We start from the raw sequence: 19390 nt of genomic DNA, 5'->3' as shown, positions 1-19390 counted from the left end.
TCATGTCCCCCCCAGGAATTACTCTGAAACTTTGCTGTTTATTGTCCCCCCAAAAAATGAAATGGGATTTTCACCCCTGTTAGGTGCCATGGCCACAGACTACCACAGACTGACACCTAGGATTCACTCACAACCACTTCTGTAGAGTTCCACTTCAGTGCCACTTACTGCCATTTAGGTGCCAAGGACTGTTACTGGGGTGCCACAGACCACCAGAGACCGCCACACCCACAGTCAGTGCCATAGACTTCCACTCAGGAGTCACAGACTGGTACCAAGCTGTAACTGACATCACAGAATCCACAGACGGCCTCTGAAGTTCCACTACCTGCCACTAGAAGGATCCTGACTGTTCCACCGCCGAGCCGTGTTTTATTTTGGAGGTCCAGGCCGGATGTTGTCGGTGTATAACATGATAAATTGACGCTGTTGGTGCGGAGCAGAGATCCTCCTCCGGGGGAGCGGAGTCGACAGACGGACTGCGGAGTGTTGCCGGGTGCAGGGACAGCTCCACGACGCGCCGCCGACATGGGAGTCGAGATCGAGACTATCACCCCCGGAGACGGTAAGCCGTGTTTTGTCGTTTCTGTTTGCACGATTCTGACTGAGGCGCACAAACTGCGGCTGTCTGTTGCATTAAAGCGCCTCTTTGGTTTCTCCACAGGAAGGACTTTCCCCAAAAAAGGGCAGACGTGTGTGGTGCATTATGTGGGTGAGTTTGAAATCAGAAACTTGTCAGTGAGCAGATTGTAGATGCAGCTCCAGGAGGCTGCTGGCTGACGGCTGCGGCCAACTGCGTCCTGCAGCCTCCAAGTGTCACTGCAGAACATTAGCAGAACATTATTAGAACATGTGGACGACCGGTGCAAACATCCAGCACCGTCAGGATGCCAGAAAATTTAACCCGTTCGGTGTAAATGTGTGAGCAGGGATGGAGACAGCATCAGTGCGTCCTGCGCTCCGGATCCACCGCTGCGTAAAATAATGCGCGCTCCGGTTTGGCCTCATGGAGATCAAATCATCCGTCTGGTCTGGGGAATTAACAAAAGCGAAAGAAACCGAGACAGATTCCGCCGCAGGGTTCACAGAGAGGCCCAGACAGACAGACAGACAGACAGACAGACAGACAGCGGGGCTTTAAATCCTCCTCTGTCTTTGTTGGAGTTTCTCTGGGGTCGCTGGGGGGGCTGGTGGCGTTCAGCTGAGCGGATTATAACCGTCTGGACCTCTGGAATAATGGCACACTGTGTGTTTTTCCTCCCGCATATGTAAAAACAACACGTGATTGACAAGAAATATGTCAAGTATTCCCACACGGAGCACCTCAGTGTTCCCTTCAATCCATAATATCTACGTTATTATTATCTACATTCTTACATGCTCATACAGTTTGTGCAGTGGAGTGTAAAGTTGCTCAGGGCTGTGCAATAACAAGAAGACACCATAAAGAACATACTTTAAGAAAAATAGTCTCAAATAATACATAGGCTGCAGCTGTTGTACCGATATACAGTGTTCTAGCTTATATCATGGATGATCAATGTGGTCCATAAAATGTCAACAAATTAACAAAGAAATGTGTTTATTCCAGTCCCACAGAGCTCAAAATGTCAGTTTAAAATGTGTTTTTGTCCAACTTATAGTCCAAAACCACCGACTGTATGTAGAGACTGAAAAGATATTCAGTTTATTACCAAAAAACACCTCCGACATTCAAAAATCAGACAGACAGAATGTGGTTTTTATTACATGTTCTTGTAATTTAAAATATTAACAACGGTAGAACATTTTCCCGGTAATGTTTTATGAATGTTGAGAACATTCTTCTATGAAACATTCCCACGATAATGACAAAGGAAGGATGTTCTCGATGCAGAAGAACATTTTAAGAGCACTGTCAGAGAACTTTATCCTGCCTTTAAGAAGAACATTCTGGGAACTGAACGGAAACTTTGAGTTAAAAACATAACTAAAACTTTCTCAAAACATTTAGAACAAACATAAATCGAGCCGAATGAACAGTTGAAATAAATATGAGAGCACTGGTAAAAGACTAAACGTTAATATATTGTTAAATTTGCTAAAATTCCTTGCTAAAAGTCGCCAGTAAATGGTTAAAATAGCTACAGATGACAGATAAAGTGCTGAAATTGTGAACTTAAAGTAAAGGAGAGCTGTAAAATATTTGTTGTAGTGACTTGTTGTAGCCAAATGTTTGAAAAAATTGCAAATAAAGAAGGAAAAAGCTTATTATTGTCCCATGAAAATATAGACTTTTAAAATGTCTTTTTCTCCAACTGAGAGTTCAAAACCACAGATTGTACATGAAGATGTTGAGATTAGTATCAAAAAAAGACAAGAAAACAATGAAATAATCACATTTAGTCAGCTGGAACTGATTAATTCTCTTTAGCAGGGACAGTATTCACCATTGTAGGTTAGCATCGTCTAAGTTGCATTAATATATTATGAATGGACGATGAAAACATTCGAGATCTTTAAAGTTATCGCCAATCATGAATGTTCGGATTAAAATTCATGTTAGTCCTGATTACTGATGACACATTTTACTAAACACAAACAAGTTTGAACCTCGCTGGAGGAGAAAAATTCACCAAAATCACTCGGGTTCTTCCTCTGTGGACCATGAATGTTTCAAATTTAACTGCAATCCCTCCTGTAGCTGCTGAGAACAGATACCAGCATGAAAATATTTCCAAAGTTATAATTACTGATGAGACATTTCCCGAAAGAAAACACACATTCAAACATTTTCAGAGCTTAGTAATTCAAGAAAACCATTCGGGTTCTTCCTCTGTGGACCGTGAATGTTCCAAACTTGACTGCAACACCTCCTGTAGCTGCCAAGAACAGATACCAGCATGAAAAGATGGAGAATTTCTTAAGTTTCACTGAAGAAAACACAAATTTGAATGTTGATGAAGAATAAAAATTCAAGAAAACCATTCGGGTTCTTCCTCTGTGGACCGTGAATGTTCCAAACTTGACTGCAACACCTCCTGTAGCTGCCAAGAACAGATACCAGCATGAAAAGATGGAGAATTTCTTAAGTTTCACTGAAGAAAACACAAATTTGAATGTTGATGAAGAATAAAAATTCAAGAAAACCATTCAGGTTCTTCCTCTGTGGACCATGAATGTTCCAAACTTGACTCCTGTAGCTGCTAAAGACCAATACCTGCAGGAAAAGACAGAAGATTTCCAAAGTTATGATTACAGATGAGACATTTCACTGAAGATTTGAATGATACTGGAGGTTTAAAATTCAAGAAAATCATTCAGGTTCTTCCTCTGTGGACCATGAATGTTCACAGGATAGACACCTACATGAAAAAAATTCCAAAGTTATAGTTACTGATGAGACATTTTCCTAAAGAAAACACACATTTGAACATTTCTACAGCTTAAAAATTCAAGAAAACCATTCAGGTTCTCCCTCTGTGGACCATGAATGTTCCAGACTTGACTCCTGTAGCTGCTGAGGACAGACACCTGCATGAAAAGATGGACAATTTCCAAATTTTAACTGAAGAAAACACAAATTTGAGCATTGCTAAGGTGAAAAATTCAAGAAAGTCATTGGGGTTCTTCCTCTGTGGACCATGAATGTTCCAGATTTGACTTTTATAGCTGCTAAAGACCAACAGCTGCATGAAACGATGGAGGATTTCCAAAGTTACTATAACTGATGAGACTTTTCATTGGAGAAAACACACATTTGAACATTGCTGGAGGTTAAACATTCAAGAAAGTCATTGGGGTTCTTCCTTGTGAATGTTCCAAATTTGACTCCTGTAGCTGCTGAGGATAGATACCCGCATGAAAAGATGAAGAATTTCCAAAGTTTAACTAAAGAAAACACAAATTTGAATGTTGCTGGAGGTTAAAATTCACCAAAACCATTCGGGTTCTTCCTCTGTTGACCATGAATGTTCCACATTTGACTCTTGTAGCTGCTAACAGATACCGCTAGCATGACCTGTGGTGTATTAAAAGAGTCTGCCATTTGAATGCAAGACTAAAATGTAGCATCAGCAGCAAAATGCGGTTTGGAAGGCTTTTGCGTTGCAGCGTTGGACTGTAAATTCGTCTGCACCTGTTCTGAGTTTGGCAAAGCTGGTGAGACAGACATAACTCACTCTGTAACTCAAGAAGCCTCTTTGCTCCCAGATTATGTAACTTGAAGTAAGAGCCGTTTTGGGCCTCGCAGAGTGAAGCATTTTTTTTTATTTCTCTTTAGCCATAAGCCTGCATTCTGTTTTCTGTCCTTTCTTTTTTTTCAACATTTTAATATCCTACCATCGACAGGATTTCCTCTCTGGGCCGTCTCCCTTCCTGTCAGCCCTCAAATGCGACATGAAACAGGATATTCCTTTACAGAGGCAGGCCTCCACATCAAAACGTGGATTCTCGGAGGTTTTCAGACAAGCTACGTCTGCAGAAAATGGCGTGAAAATGTCATCTCGGTGTTGTTTGCTTTGTGTTGGAAGAGGCTGGCTGTGATGCTCAGATCGGACCTTTCAGCTCCTTCAGATAATTCCATTAAGCTGCTATCTCGATGCTCCCACTCTGCCGCCTGGATTACAGGCTGCAGCTCGCCAGCCGCCCCCTGATGTGCCCAACAACATGTGCAGCTCCTACACAAATGCACACCTCACACACACACCGACACACACACATGCTGCAGTGCCGGTGCTAATAACAGCGATAGCGTAAATAGTCTTGGAGGGCTGCTATTCTGCGGATTGATGCTTGTGTGTTTTCCTGACTGTCACAGTGAAATCCGGCCTGCAGACAGCTGCAGCGGCTATTTCTGAGATCCTTGGAATCCCTTCATTTGCGCACTCAGTATATATATACAGCAGATGGATGTCAGAAAAGCTGGAAATACGTATTTGCCTTCCAGCTTCTACGTGCTCAGTGTCTGGGATCGACCTGTACGGGTTTTCCAGAACCAATGCTGATGACAATTATTGGTGATCAAGACTGATTTTACAGCCGATATTCATTAAATGTGGTTGATCCCAGAATTGGATGACATTTGGGCTCCAAAATATCTTTGGAATACAACACGCTATCACCTTTGAGGTTAATATGGGAAATTAGCCAACAGTTAGTTAGTAACATTAGCATTTATTAGCAGTTATATGTTGTTCTGCAAGTTTGTTGCTAGCTGAGATTCCATTAAGTAGGTAAACATCCATTTTTAGTACAAAAGCATTTAATCGTACTTCTTAGTGCTCCAGTATCTCTTTTCGTATGTTAACTAAAGTTTACTACAAAGCTCTGTGCAACATCTTGGTGTCTTGGAGCTCATTGTTTCGGTTCAATCTTACCATTGTGCACCATTTATCAAGACTTTATAGGGGAGAAAAGCTCTAATAATAAGACTATACATGGGTAATTCAAGAACTGGAGGACATTTGGGGTCCAAAAATTTTGAAATACAACACGTTATCACCTTTGAGGCTAATATGGGAAATTAGCCAACACTTAGTTAGCCACATTAGCATTTATTAGCAGTCATGTTTTGTTCTGCAGGTTTGTTGCTAACTGAGATTCCATTAAGTAGGTAAACATCCATTTTTAGTACTAAAGCATTTAATCGTGCTTCCCAGTGCTCCCGTATCACTTAATTATGTACTATTTATTATTTGAGCTCATTGTTTTGGTTTAATCTTACCATTTTGCACCATTTATCAAGAGTTTTTAGGGGGGGAAAGCGCTAATAATTAGACTATATATAGGGGATTCCAGAACTGGAGGACAATTGGGCTCCAAAATTTTTGAAATACAACATGTTATCACCTTTTAAGCTAATATGGGAAATTAGCCAACAGTTAGTTAGCCACATTAGCATTTAGTAGCAGCCATGTTATTGCCTCCACCAGTTCCTGTTGGAGATCTTTTTAGCTGCACTATGCTCACATGCTAGTTGCTAACTGAATCTGTTAGCTGTTTGATGCTACGTACAGCAAGTTTTTAGAGTTTTATGGCTGAAATTGAGGTAAAAACAGAACAGCAAGAACAGACACTAAAACAGTGAAGTTAATTATCGAGGACAAAAACACACAAAAAATGGTCTTTGAGCTCATTGTTTTGGTTCAATCTTACCATTTTGCACCATTTACCAAGAGTTTTTAGGTGGGAAAAGCTTCAAAATTTTTGAAATACAACATGTTATTACCTTTTAGGCTAATATGGGGAATTAGCCAACCGTTGCTCATTTGCACATCCAGCAGTTAGTTAACAACATTAGCATTTATTAACAGCCATATATCGGCCTCCACCAGTTCCTGTTGGAGATCTTTTTAGCTGCACTATGCACTTCTACCAGCTAAAAAGGTCATGCTAACAAAGTTGTTGTGGGACACACGTTTCATGCATAATAATTCTTATTTGAAATGTTATGTTGATTAAAAAAGTGTTCCCACAAATACAAGAGACATCAATGAAAAAAATAATACCAAAAAAGGAGATATCTTTCTCTGTTCTATCACTTTTATTGCCCACTAAAGCTTTGTAATTATTGTTTTGCAGAGTCTGTTTCAGGTTAATCTGCCTCCTAATTTAGCCGCTAGCCGTTAACATAGCCTCAGCCACTGTGAGAGCAGCTAATATCCTGGTTTGTGTTTCTTGTTCAATTTTTCTGCTTAAGAGACCACAGAGTGACAACAGACAGAGAGAGGAGGCTGATCAGACCTGAACCAGAGCATTTAATTAATCAATAATTGGTCAAAAATGTACCGATACCGATAATCGAAAAATGCAAAATATTGGCCACTTTAATCGGCCAGCCCGATAATCAGTCTGTCTCTATTGAATGTTATCTGACCTGCTTATGTTTAAAAACAAACTTTTGCAGCAAGACTTCTCCAGTGGATGGGTTCTTTCTAATGCTGTACTTCTGTTTGTCTTCGTTTTCGAAAGGCTCCCTGACAGACGGAAGGAAATTTGATTCATCTCGTGACAGGGACAAGCCTTTCCGGTTCCAGATCGGCAAGCAGGAAGTGATCCGAGGCTGGGAGGAGGGTGTAGTGCAGGTAATGTTGGAGAACTCCGGGTATTTTCAGGTCCAGATAACTGCCTTTTACAAAGTGAGTATGCTGGACACTCGTCTAAGATCATTAAACAGCACAGAAGGCGTTGTCATGGTGCCCTTTACTGTCTGGTCAACAGCATATTAAGGAAAACTGATTTATAACTAATGCGCCAAAACATACAAAATCTCACACCTATGTCCAATGTCTCCAAATCTATCTTTAAAGAGAGAAGGAAAAAATTCAAGGTACCCAGTAGCTCCTACATCCATCTATTATCTGTACACTACTTTATCCTCATCAGTGTCATGGGGTGTCTGGAGTCTATCCCAGTTGACTTAGGGGGAAGGTTCACCTGGACAGGTAACAGTCTATCACAGGGCTACATACACAGCAGGGCTTGGACTTTAATGCGTCAATTATGATTAATTAATTACAGAAACAATAATGCATTAAAAAATAGCGCATTTAATCGCACCTTTCTCAGGTCCCTAATTTGTGGCACACCGGTAACACGGATGAACTCCGGCTCCAGTAGGTGGCGCTAATGAACCTAAAGTCTTGCCTGCTGCAAAGATGATACACAGGAAGCGTCAGACCAACATGGCGGCTCGGTCGCAAACTTTTTCTTTTAATCCGAAAACTGTTCAGTACAAAGTCTTTCTGAAAGCATTTAAAGCATGAAAAAAAGCTGCTGAATCTGTACTGGTTTTAGTTCAATGTCTAGTTTAGGCGTTTAACCAAAGTTTTGCGATGTGTTGGACCTCTGCCCCCCATGCTGCATTAGCATTAATGAAAGTACTTTATGGCGAAGAACCCTATGTTAGCTACGACGGTCTTGGTACCAGCTAATGGTGTAGCCATCCCATAATAGACCACTTTTCAAGACACTGAAAGTGTTTGAGTTTACAAAAAAGCGTTAAAATGTTGAATATAATCACTGGAATGGAACTTTGAGTTTGCAGTAATCTGTGAATGTCATTGACAGATTAAAATGCAGGTAAATATAAATGATTAAGTCCACACCCATGTCTATTCATTGATTCAGTCATCAACCAAAGTTTATTTGAGTTGAAACTTTACTTATTGTGTCAAATATTGCTATTTGAATAAAATGTAATTATTAATTACAAAGCCTCTAATTAATTAGATTACATTTTAAAATTGTGTTCCACCTTTAATATACAGACAAACAATCACATTCACACCTACAGTTAACCTCAGCATGTTTCTGGGCTGTGGGAGGATGCCTGAGAACAAACTCAATGCACTCCGGGAAGGACGGTATATGAACCAGGGATCTTCTGGCTGCACTGCAACAATGCTATCCACTGTGCAGCCCTTAGCTTGTACATGTTGCATTCAAAATAAATGAGGAAATACTGGACAAAAGAACGTGCAAATCATGCAGGTCGAAGAAATAGAAGTACGGTGCTAAAATGCTGGTATTAACAAAAAAGATGCAGAAGGTTTTTGGTATTTATGGGTCTGTTATGGACTACAAATAATATAACTAGAAATGAGGCTGACATGATGTGGATTTAGATTGAATCAGCTTAAATTACAGTTTTTTTTATGCATCCATTTCTGCAGCTCATCTGATCAATGGCATGTTCATAGATGATTTAAATGAGAAGGAAATGATAAATACAACATGAAAGAACAAGCTATGGATGTCACTAATATGATGTCCTTAGCAAATAATGTTACACTTTATTTATCTCCTCAGGTTTCTATCTTTCTTCAGCTGTGAAACATTTGTTAAATTGCGTACTATGTGGTCTTGAATAAATGCAACGTTGTGAAACCTGCAGATGCTGCACAGATGATATAATGAACTGGCTGCCAATATGAATGTTTGCTTTTGCAAAATGATACAAATTCTACATGTTGCATCAATTTATCCCCTCAGAAGACATGCCGCAGCGTGTTTATTAATGTGAGACGGATTCTGGGAATTAAAAGTCACGCTGCTAAGTGGCTCCAGCAGTCAGGATTCAGAGGCAAATGTAACTGGGCCATAAGAAAGAAGATGCGTTTTGCTGCTGATAATGTTGTTGTTCCATTATCGAGTGTTTTCACTCAGCAGGCTTTCCATTAACTCTGCACACACTGGAGCTCAGACACAACTCAGACCTGCATTTATCTGCATTTATATGAGGCGGCTGCTGCGGATTCATGACAGCAGCTTCGGATGCTCTCTGCACTGTGTGGGATCTTCAGTAAGATTAAAGCCGTGAGAGTTTGTGCGCTGACGATTGGATCTAGTGATACTGAAGCATCGTTAGTAAACAAGATGTTTTCTCTGCCACTTCCACCGTCTCCTGTGGCTTCTCATCTGATTTGCACTGCAGAGAAAGTATGATGATCCAATTAACTATCTTCCAGCTGCTCCATAACAACTGCTGTCTTTCTCTGCCGTCTGTTTGGCGTCTGCAGATGAGTGTCGGTCAAAGAGCCAAGCTGACCTGTTCGCCTGACTACGCTTATGGAAACAGAGGCCATCCGGGCATCATCCCCCCGAACGCCACCCTCATCTTTGACGTGGAGCTGCTGGGTTTGGAATGAAACGACTCCACGGCCTGTTTCTTTCGTGTTGCGTAAGTAATCTGAAGCAACTCACAGCCTGACCGTTACTGTTGGTTGTGCAAGTTTTGTTTTTAAGACTTAGAAACTCCAGGAAGTGGCACAGTGGAAGTCAAAAATTCAGAATAGACGGTGATACTGTAGTGTACTGATAGTCGGTTATGTTAACAGTCTAGCATCTGAGGGTTTTTCATATCCTGATAAACTATTTTTAACACTTAAAGTTCACAACAAAATCATCTCGGCTACATAACGAATGTGAAAAACAGAAAGTAAACACCAGCTTACTTGAATTATAGAATAAAGCTGCTCTTCAATGATTGCCCTGACAAAGTCCAAAGTATTAGACGCAGCAACCGAACCACAGTTTTCCACAGCAAATAACCTACAAACAAGCCACAGCTTTTTCCCCAAAAGTACAATGACAATGAGGTGCAACCAGACCATTCTAAACAGCCCCGAATGGTCTGGCTATAAGAAGATAATATCAAAAAATCCTCATACCTGATCCACATAATGGAGCGACTTTTCATTGTACTTAATATCAGACAAACTGGGATTCAGATGTCCTCATTAACCATCACGCCAACTTTATCAGTCCAGGAGATCTGTTGGTATTTATTGTCATCTCTAAAATGTATTTATTTCCGAAGCAGACCAGCACATATACATTTCTTCACTTTAATTTGAATGTTGTTGGAAGCATATAATCAGAGCCTTGCTGCTCCTGAGCGTTAGCAACATTAGCATACAGCTGCTTTCTGCTATATTAGTGTTTGAACTCCTAGCTTAGCGTTAGCATGAGATGATACTTTTTTTTTAACACCTTAAGCAGAGAAATGCACTCAGTTTATACAACCCTTGACCTGGACTCTCTCTTAAAAGTTAATCTTTCATAGTTCTAATATAGTTAGCTGTTACTGGGAAGCTAGCGGCTAGCACACTAGCGAGTTGGCAGCATGCTGAAGGTAATTTGTCAAAATGACTGTCTAACTTTTCTCTGGTTTGAACAACACTGGTATGACTTGATGGAAGTCAGCTCAGCCAGCTGAATGTATTCCTCTGCTGATGTTTATCGTCCGGTTAGAATACAGACGTTTTGTAAGTTATTTTAGCACAGCAGCTAAGTAGCTTGTTTTATGATTGCATTATTTCACATGATGTAATGAATGTGATGCATTTATTCATTGTAGTAATACTTCAGTAAGCCTCACTGCAGTGAATTAGCAGCATTTGTATGCAGAGCTGAGTTAAAGGTACAGATGTGATGAACAGACAACATTACACAGCTTCCATCAGCACTGAGACTGCATTACGCTTTTATAGCAAGCAGAACCACAAATACAGACCCTTTTACGTGCCAGTTTGTTCTCGGTTGCTTAGTTGCTAATGAGCAAAGAGATGCAGACCATCAACATCTGGCACAGAATTGTCTAAAATCCAGTTTGTAGTTCAGCTGAGGAGCTTCAATACGAGTAGATGAAGCGACACAGCTGCAAACCTGAGGCAGCTTCCTTCATTTTAGACTCTTTCTGTTCCCTCGTGGCTGTGATTTTGCATCTCAAATGTCTCCAGAGTTAAACTCAACATGAAAAATCCACCCTCTAATAATCCTGCTAGTTCATTTGAAATGAAGTCAAACACAGTTATTTTAAATGCTTATCTGCCAGGGCCTTTAGTACTATAAAATAATTAAAAATAAATGTTTATATTTTCTGTCATTCAGACAGCTAACTGGTGTTTTGATATTTGACCACATTAAGAAAATGAACTTATAGAAAATTGTAGATTTTTTTGGGCCTTTTGTCAAACAGGGACCTTGGGAGTACATTTAATGAAACTCAGTTATTGAGATTTGTGTGCAAGCTGTCTGAAAACATCCTCGTATTAATGAGCTGTTGGAAATTCATTATCAACAAAATAGAATCATATAATATATTTACACTTCCGATCAAAAGTCTGGGTCACCCAGACACTTTGATGTTTTCCATTTAAACTCACACTTTTATTCATGTGCTAACATAACTGCACAAGGGTTTTCTAATCATCTAAGATGACTGCTGTTGGAGGCGCCTGTTGTTAAAGCTGTATTACTCGGTTTATATACATCTACAGCTGCTTTTATTATGATCATAACTTGCAAATACACATAACTTTACATCTGTGGTAACAGAAAAGGTATGCCTCTCTGAAACTTTACTGATTCTTGTAAATGATTGTTTGTGGTCCCAAAAAATGGCTGCAGTGTACAGCAAAATCAGACATTTATAATGCTTTAGGCAGCACTGCTGTCAGTCTTCAGGCTGGAGGTGATAGGTATGTCTAACATTACTGTTTAGACTGTAATTAACCCTAAAACTTTTGAACGGTAGTGTATAGCATATAATTTTATTATTGATCATTCTGTTCATTCTGTAATTTGCATATATTTTGATATTAATATAGTAACATTCACTATTTATTCTATTTATTTATTTATTTAAAAAGGATCCCCATTAGCTGATGCCAGTGGCACCAGCTAGTCTTCCTGGGGTCCTAAAAAACAACCTTACATGAAAAGATCAAGCGTCTAGATCACATCTATCAAAATACACATTTGATGTACATCTGTTTACGGTGACAAGTTGATGTTAGACCAGTCATTCAGACAACAGGAACAAACAGAACAAGAAACAACACAGAAATAGGACATAATAGTTGTCAGACTGGATTATTGCTCAGCCATTAAGTAGTGCATTCTGAGATGGTATTTGAATGAGTCCTTACTGTTAGATTGCCGTATGTGGAGGGGGCAGCTATTCCAAAGTTTGATGGCACGATAAATAACCACCTTTTTCAAAGCATTGGATTTTGGACATGGTAATGTAATTTGACCGTCATCTGCTAATCTAGTGGAATGACTATGAATCTGACTACATCTGATAATTTGATTATGTAAAAACTCAGGTTTGGTGGCATAAACAGCATTGCCAAAGAATATGACTGTACTTAAAGACAGCCTTTTTTCTGCTTTTAACCATGAGAGTTTACGATGCATACCTTCTGTATTTGCTCTGATGGAGCAATGTAAAACAAGTCTGGCGGCTGTATTCTGGGCAATTTGTAATTTGTTTAGCAGGCTCTTTGATGCCGAGGACCAAACGGGTGAGCAATAATCCAAGTGACGTAGAACTAAGGACTTAACTACCTGACCCAAAATGTGTTCAGTAACATAAGGAAGGCATTTTCTCACCATAGAGATGCCATTACCCATTTTCTTGATTATAGTGTCAATGTGTTCTGACCATGACAATTGACTATCTATTATAACGCCTAATAATTTAACCTTATCAACCTGCTCTATAAATTCGCCAGACAAGTTCAGTCTCAATGTTGGTCTAGATGACAGTTTGTGACTTGATCCCAGAATAATAAATTTGGTCTTTGAGATGTTCAATACCATCTTGTTGAGTTGTATCCAATCAAAGACCAAATCTAACTCAGAAGTCATAACATTGTCTAGCTCTCTGCTTGTATTTGCTACATAATACAGTGTCGAATCATCGGCATACATTTGTACACTCGCCTTGTGCAAAATAGATGGCAAGTCATTTGTGAAAATGGAGTACAGAAGTGGTCCAAGGCAGCTGCCCTGCGGCACACCACACTCTAAATCTTTAGAGTTCGACCAGCTGCCATTGTAATAAACTTTTTGAGTTCTGCAAGAAAGATAACTCCTAATAAATGAGATGGCATTGGTTTAAATCCATAGCATTCCAGATTACCTGTCAAGAGATTGTGATCAATGACATCGAATGCTGCACTAAAATCCAGCAGCACTGCTCCTGTCATTTTAGAGTTATCCATCTCTTTTAACCAGTCATCAGTCATTTGTGTAAGTGCAGAACATGTAGAGTGGTTGCGCCTGTAAGCATGTTGATATTTTGTGTATAGACTATTGCAGTCGAAATATTCTTGTATTTGTAAATAGACAATTTTCTCCATCAGTTTACTGAGTACAGGGAGGATGGTAATGGGTCTGCAGTTCTGTCCAGTAAGTGCCAGTCTGCCATCTTTAGGTAAGGGAATTATTTTACCTTCTTTCCAGATAGTGGGATATATACCATGCATTAAACATTTATTTAAGATGTCACATATAGGACAAGAAATATGGTCCACTGCAAGACGCAGGACCTTACTATCCAGTATGTCGGTGCCTATTGAGCTGTGCTCAGGGAGGGCCTTCAACATCTTCCTGACCACACTCTCCTCCACACTCTTAAACTGAAAAGTGCAAGTCTTAATGAACATTATGCCATTTCTTATCAATTCAAAAGTATTGGAATCTGTGTTGTTCATATTCTGCCTTATTACCCTTATCTTATTTATGAAAAAATTATTAAAATAATTAGCTATGCCAAGTGGTTTAGTTAGAAACCTGGCCTCTGACTGCACAAAATAAGCTCCCCCAATTGCCCTTCTCCCCATTATTTCATTTAATGTTCTCCAAAGCTCTCTGCTGTCTTGCTTTGCAATTTTTATTCTATTTCTATAATATTCTTTTTTCATTGTTCTATTCAGTTTTGTAACTTTATTCCACAATTGACAATACCTTAATCTATTCTCAACTGAACCAGACTTTACCAACATGGATTTGGCCTCATCTCTTTTGTTCATGAGATCTTTTAAAGACTCATTCAGCCATGGAGCAGGTCTACATTTAACTGTACACTTCCTCATTGGAGCATGATTATCAACAATTTTCATAAAGATGTTCATAAAGATCTGTAAGGAGGCGTCTGGCTAAAGAGAAGCATACACCTCAGTCCAGTTTATATTCCTAACATCTTCCAAAAAACAGTCAGGCATAAATTTCTTGTACATTCTTTTATGTATAATTTTGACCTTACATTTAGGGATCTTGGTCTTCCTGGTGATTGTAATCAGGTTATGGTCACTGAACCCCACCGGCTGAGAGACTGATTTAGAGCAATGTTCAGGAGTATTAGTATAAATATGGTCAATACAGGTGGCAGTTGTATGGCCTACACTATTAGTAAAAACTCTTGTTGGTCTAGAAATCATCTTTGACAGGTTACAAGCATTAATTAACTATACCATCTTCTTTTTCATTGGGTACTGATTTGCAAGCCAGTCAATATTCATATCCCCAAGTAAGAACATTTCCCCATTCACATCTGCAACTCTGTCAATCCACTCACACAACTCATCCAAATACTGACTGTTGGTTCCAGGAGGTCTATAACAGCAACCTATTAAAATAAGCTTTAGGTGAGGAAGATGTAATCTGGCCCATAGCAGTTCCAGATGATAAGGCATGAACTCAGCACAGAGTGTTACAGGAAAATATTTTTTTATGTATATTGCTATGCCCCCCCCGCTCCCCATTTATATTTCTGTCCCTCCTAAAAATATTGTAGCCATCAATGGATACCTCAGCATCATGAACAGTAGCATCTAGGTGGGTCTCTGACACAGCCAAGATGTGAATGGTGTGTTCTTGAGTCAGATTGTTAAGTTCATGTACCTTATTTTTTACACTACAGACATTTAGATGGGACAACACAAGGCCCTTTGCAGACATGTTAAACTTCATGATTGATGATATGACTTTACATCACTGAAGTTAATCCACAACACAATATTCAACTGTTTACAAAGGTTATAGAGAGTGATGGACATCACGGGGCTTGTAGCGGTGAATTCCACCAGTGAAAGCCGGTAACACTCACCTCGTTCAATTGTCCGATGGCAGTTTACGTTTGGGTACCTGGTCAGGGTTGCAGGAGGTTGGTTTCCATCTCAGCATGCATTGGACCAAAAGCTGCTAGCTAGCCGGTTAGTCGCGGCTCTCACGGCTCCGTACAGATTCTATAGTCTCTCTAATACAGGGTGTCCCTAAAGTCTGGACACATTGGAAATCTCATTAACTCTATTTTTTTTTTTTTTGCCTCCACAGATTAAATATGGCTTCATGAAAAGAAGAAAGAGTTGAACTGGTACTTCTCAGTAGACGAGAAGGATGGACATATCCATAGATTGGGTTAGGGTTAGGATGTGATTTTTTTGTGGGTAGCATGAATTTTGGCCATGACCAATCTTTTTGTTTCGGCTGATACATTTGGTTTGTCCAAGACACCCGTTTCTCTAAACTTTTGAACCACCTTTACCACCGTGGAAAAGTCAACTGGAATCCTCCTTGAATGACGTTAAATTAACGATTTTCATATGTCCATCCTTCACGTCCACTGAGAAGTACCAGTTCAAGTCTTTCTTCTTTGCACAAAGCCACATTTAATCTGTGGAGGCAAAGCAATTATAGTTAGTGAGATTTCTTAATTGTCCAGACTTTAGGCACACCCTGTATTTATATTAGTACAGTATCCTTCACTATTTATTCTCTATTGTGTATTATTTGTAACATTCTGACTGATCATTCTGTAACTTGCATATATGTTCATGAATAATTATGGTTCTGGTGCATTTCGTTGTGAAGTAATTGTGTTTGTTCAATGACAAAGTGGAATCTACGTCTAAGTCTGATCTAAAGTTCTATAGGAGAGTTTAAATCTGTTTTAAGGTCTTGTTCTTGTTGTTGTGTCTACAGGTGACTCCCTACCTGGTCGACCTGGAGAGAAGCTGAGGAGAGTCTGCACTTCATTCTGTACGAGGCTGGAGTCTATATTTCACTACTTATTTCATCAGACTTCAACAGTTTGTCTTATTTTGTCTCTGTGACTGAGTTCATCTTTTTTTTTTTCATCCTGATTCTTCCTCTACAAACTATGGGCCATAACCTTACAAACCTCCACGTTCTTAAAACCTTGAATTGTTTTTGAAATTGCTTTTTCTTTGTGTTTTGTTGAAGCGCTGGTTGTGCATGGTTATGCTGAGAAGTACAAAAATACCAATGAACCGCTCGCAGCGACATTCATCTCTCTTTACGAGTCACTGCTCACCGATGTTAAAATGTCTGACGGCTTGTTGTATTTACAAAAACGAAAAGACATACAAAAAAAATGAAAAGCACACATTTGTATCCCAGCTTTAAATTGGATCAAATGAAGTAAGATAGTGGTTAGCTTAGTATGTACCTACAGTGGAACATCAGGTAAATGTACACTACCGTTCAAAAGTTGGGGTCTCTTAGAATGTCCTTATTTTTGAAAGAAAAACAGTTTTTTAAAATGAAGATAGCATTAAATGAATGATAAATCCAGTCTAGACGTTGTTAATGTGGTAAATGACTATTCTAGCTGGAAACGGCTGATTTTTAATGGAATATCTCCATAGAGGTACAGAGGAACATTTCCAGCAACCATCACTCCTGTGTTCTAATGCTACATTGTGTTAGCTAATGCTGTTGAAAGGCTCATTGATGATTAGAAAACCTTTGTGCAGTTATGTTAGCACATGGATAAAAGTTTGAGTTTTCATGGAAAACATGAAATTGGCTGTTTAACCCCAAACTTTTAAACAGTAGTGTAGGTAGTTATTAAGTTCCACCTGCCTGCAGTGAAATATCAGGTCAATGAGGTGCAACACAGGAGTCTGCTACATAAAATGGGCATTTCTGTATAAAACCACTGTGTTTTCTTTTCGTTAAAGTTGCTAAGCGATGTGTGAGAGGTCATTGGCTCATAGAGAACCAGTCACAGTTGTAGATAACTCTAATGTGTGCCTAAATATTCTTGCCAGACACGTGGTTAAAACTCTACCCTGTCTGCATGTCGTAGACGCGACGAAAACCTTAGTAAGTTCGAAAGCTTTGCATCCGATTTATTATTGCCTTCTCATCTCGCCAAGTCTTTAAACCCCATTTAAAGCCATAAACAGGTCGAACAGTGCAAAGATGGGATTTGCGTTGATGCGCATCAATTGGAGCTTTGTTATTTTTTTTGTAGAATTTAAAAAGAAAGAAAGAAAGAAGAAGGGAAAATGCTTGAAATTTTCAAGGGGACATCAATCACGCGGTGACGTCCCCTCATCTTATTTTGTGTAACAACTTCAATTATGTATTTTTCAAAAGCCAACTTTCTATCTCTGAGAAACAACAAAGATAGTTTTTTTCCTTGCCATTGTCAGTAAAGAACCACACTGCCTAAATGAAGTCTGTGTTGTGTTAAAACAACAACAACAAATAATGCTGACACACAGGCCTCCTCGTGGGTTTTTGTATCTCTAATAAATAGTTTTAAATGGAGTTTAAATGAAGGAATCTGCTGGCCTGGCTGTCTGATATTGACCGTGGCTGCTGTCGATGTAGTTCTGTGCTCAGACGTTACTGTATGCAGGCTAAACCAATGAAGACATATTTAAATAAAAGAAGTGCTCTCCACAAGACTGTTGAAGTTTTATTTATATACATATATGCTACCAGTCAAAAGTTTGGACACACCTTCTCATTTAAAGGTTTTTCTTTATTTCCATGACTATTTACATTGTACATTCTCACTGAAGGCGTCAGAACTATGATTGAACACATCTGGACTCATGTAGTAAACAAAGAAGTGTAAAATAAGTCAAAACATGTTTTATATTTTAGATTCTTCAAAAATAGCCAGCCTTTGCTTTAATTACTGCTTTGCACACTCTTGGTCTTCTCTCAGTAAGCTTCATGAGGTAGAACCTGAAATGGCTTTCACTTCACAGGTGTGCCTTGTCAAGGTTCATTTGTGGAATTTCTTGTCTTCTTAATCCATCAGTTGTGTTGTGCAATAGTCAGGTTGGTACACAGCTGACTGTTTGACAACTGTTAGAATCCATATTATGGCAAGAACCAATCGGCTGAATAAAGAGAAACGACACTCCATCATTACTTTAAGAACTGAAAGTTAGTCAGTGTGGAAAATTTCAAAACTTTGAATGAATCCTCAAGAAATCATCTAGGACTTACCGAGGAACATATGAAGAACCATCTACAAACTACACAGGAACCTACAAAGAACCATCCAGGAACTACCCAGGAACCTACCAGGAAGTCCATCATTACTAACACATGACGGTCAGTCCATCAGGAACATTTTAAGAACTTTCCATGAATCCTCAAAAAAACATCTAGGAACTACCCAGAAACCTACAAAAGAACCATCCAGGAACCTACGAAGGACCATCTAGGAACTACCCATTAACCTACCAGGACCCATCTTGGAACTACCCATTAACCTATCAGGACCAATCTAGGAACTACCCAGGAACCTACAAGGACTTTGAATGTATATCCTAGTCTAGTCAGAAAAACCGTCAAGCGCTACGACCAAACTGGCTCACACGAGGACCTCACCAGGAAAGGAAGACCAAGAGTCACCACAGAGTTCCAGTAGCAGACACATCTCTACATCAGCTGTTCACTCACTGCATTTCTTTCACCTTAAACCAGTGTCTAGTTGAGGCCTGGTAAGTTTCAGATATCCAGCAGTTTAAGGTTCTCATATGGACTCATTACAACTAACCCCACTCCAAAAAAGCAATTTGAGAACCAAATACCTAAAATTTACTTAATATTTTGCCTGAAAAGCAAAGATTTGAGAAGAGGCTACATGCTAAATCAGATAAATTGTACATAAAATTGTTAAAACTGCAAAGTTCCACCTTCACATTGATACATCCATATTAACAGTTTTATCATCAGCAACAAAGGTGCCTAAAAATAAAATAAAATTGCACCTTTTTTTGTTTTTCCTCTGATATATGAATATACTGATCTAAAAGAGCTCGAAATGAGGAAGATCCCACCGTAATGT

General features: G+C 39.3%; 1 protein-coding gene across 1 annotated transcript; it reads left to right on the top strand.

Moving 5' to 3' along the window:
* The first annotated feature begins 406 nt into the window (after positions 1-406).
* On the top strand, positions 407-17988 carry fkbp1ab (FKBP prolyl isomerase 1Ab). Its single transcript, XM_022208084.2, has 5 exons — positions 407-565; positions 665-712; positions 6952-7064; positions 9501-9661; positions 16255-17988. The coding sequence occupies exons 1-4, from the start codon at positions 529-531 to the stop codon at positions 9627-9629; spliced, it is 327 nt and encodes a 108-aa protein (XP_022063776.1). The 5' UTR covers positions 407-528; the 3' UTR covers positions 9630-9661; positions 16255-17988.
* Positions 17989-19390: the final 1402 nt, after the last annotated feature.

This window comes from Acanthochromis polyacanthus, chromosome 6 (genome assembly GCF_021347895.1).
Source record: "Acanthochromis polyacanthus isolate Apoly-LR-REF ecotype Palm Island chromosome 6, KAUST_Apoly_ChrSc, whole genome shotgun sequence".
Classification (NCBI taxonomy): domain Eukaryota; kingdom Metazoa; phylum Chordata; class Actinopteri; family Pomacentridae; genus Acanthochromis; species Acanthochromis polyacanthus.
This window is presented reverse-complemented; position numbering and strand designations above follow the sequence as displayed.

Excerpts from the sequence above, each read along its gene's own strand:
- fkbp1ab (XM_022208084.2), top strand. The coding sequence starts at position 529 with ATGGGAGTCGAGATCGAGACTATCACCCCCGGAGACG. Across the intron at positions 713-6,951 it reads GTGTGTGGTGCATTATGTGG|GCTCCCTGACAGACGGAAGG; the intron begins GTGAGTTTGAAA and ends CGTTTTCGAAAG. Across the intron at positions 7,065-9,500 it reads GGGAGGAGGGTGTAGTGCAG|ATGAGTGTCGGTCAAAGAGC; the intron begins GTAATGTTGGAG and ends TGGCGTCTGCAG.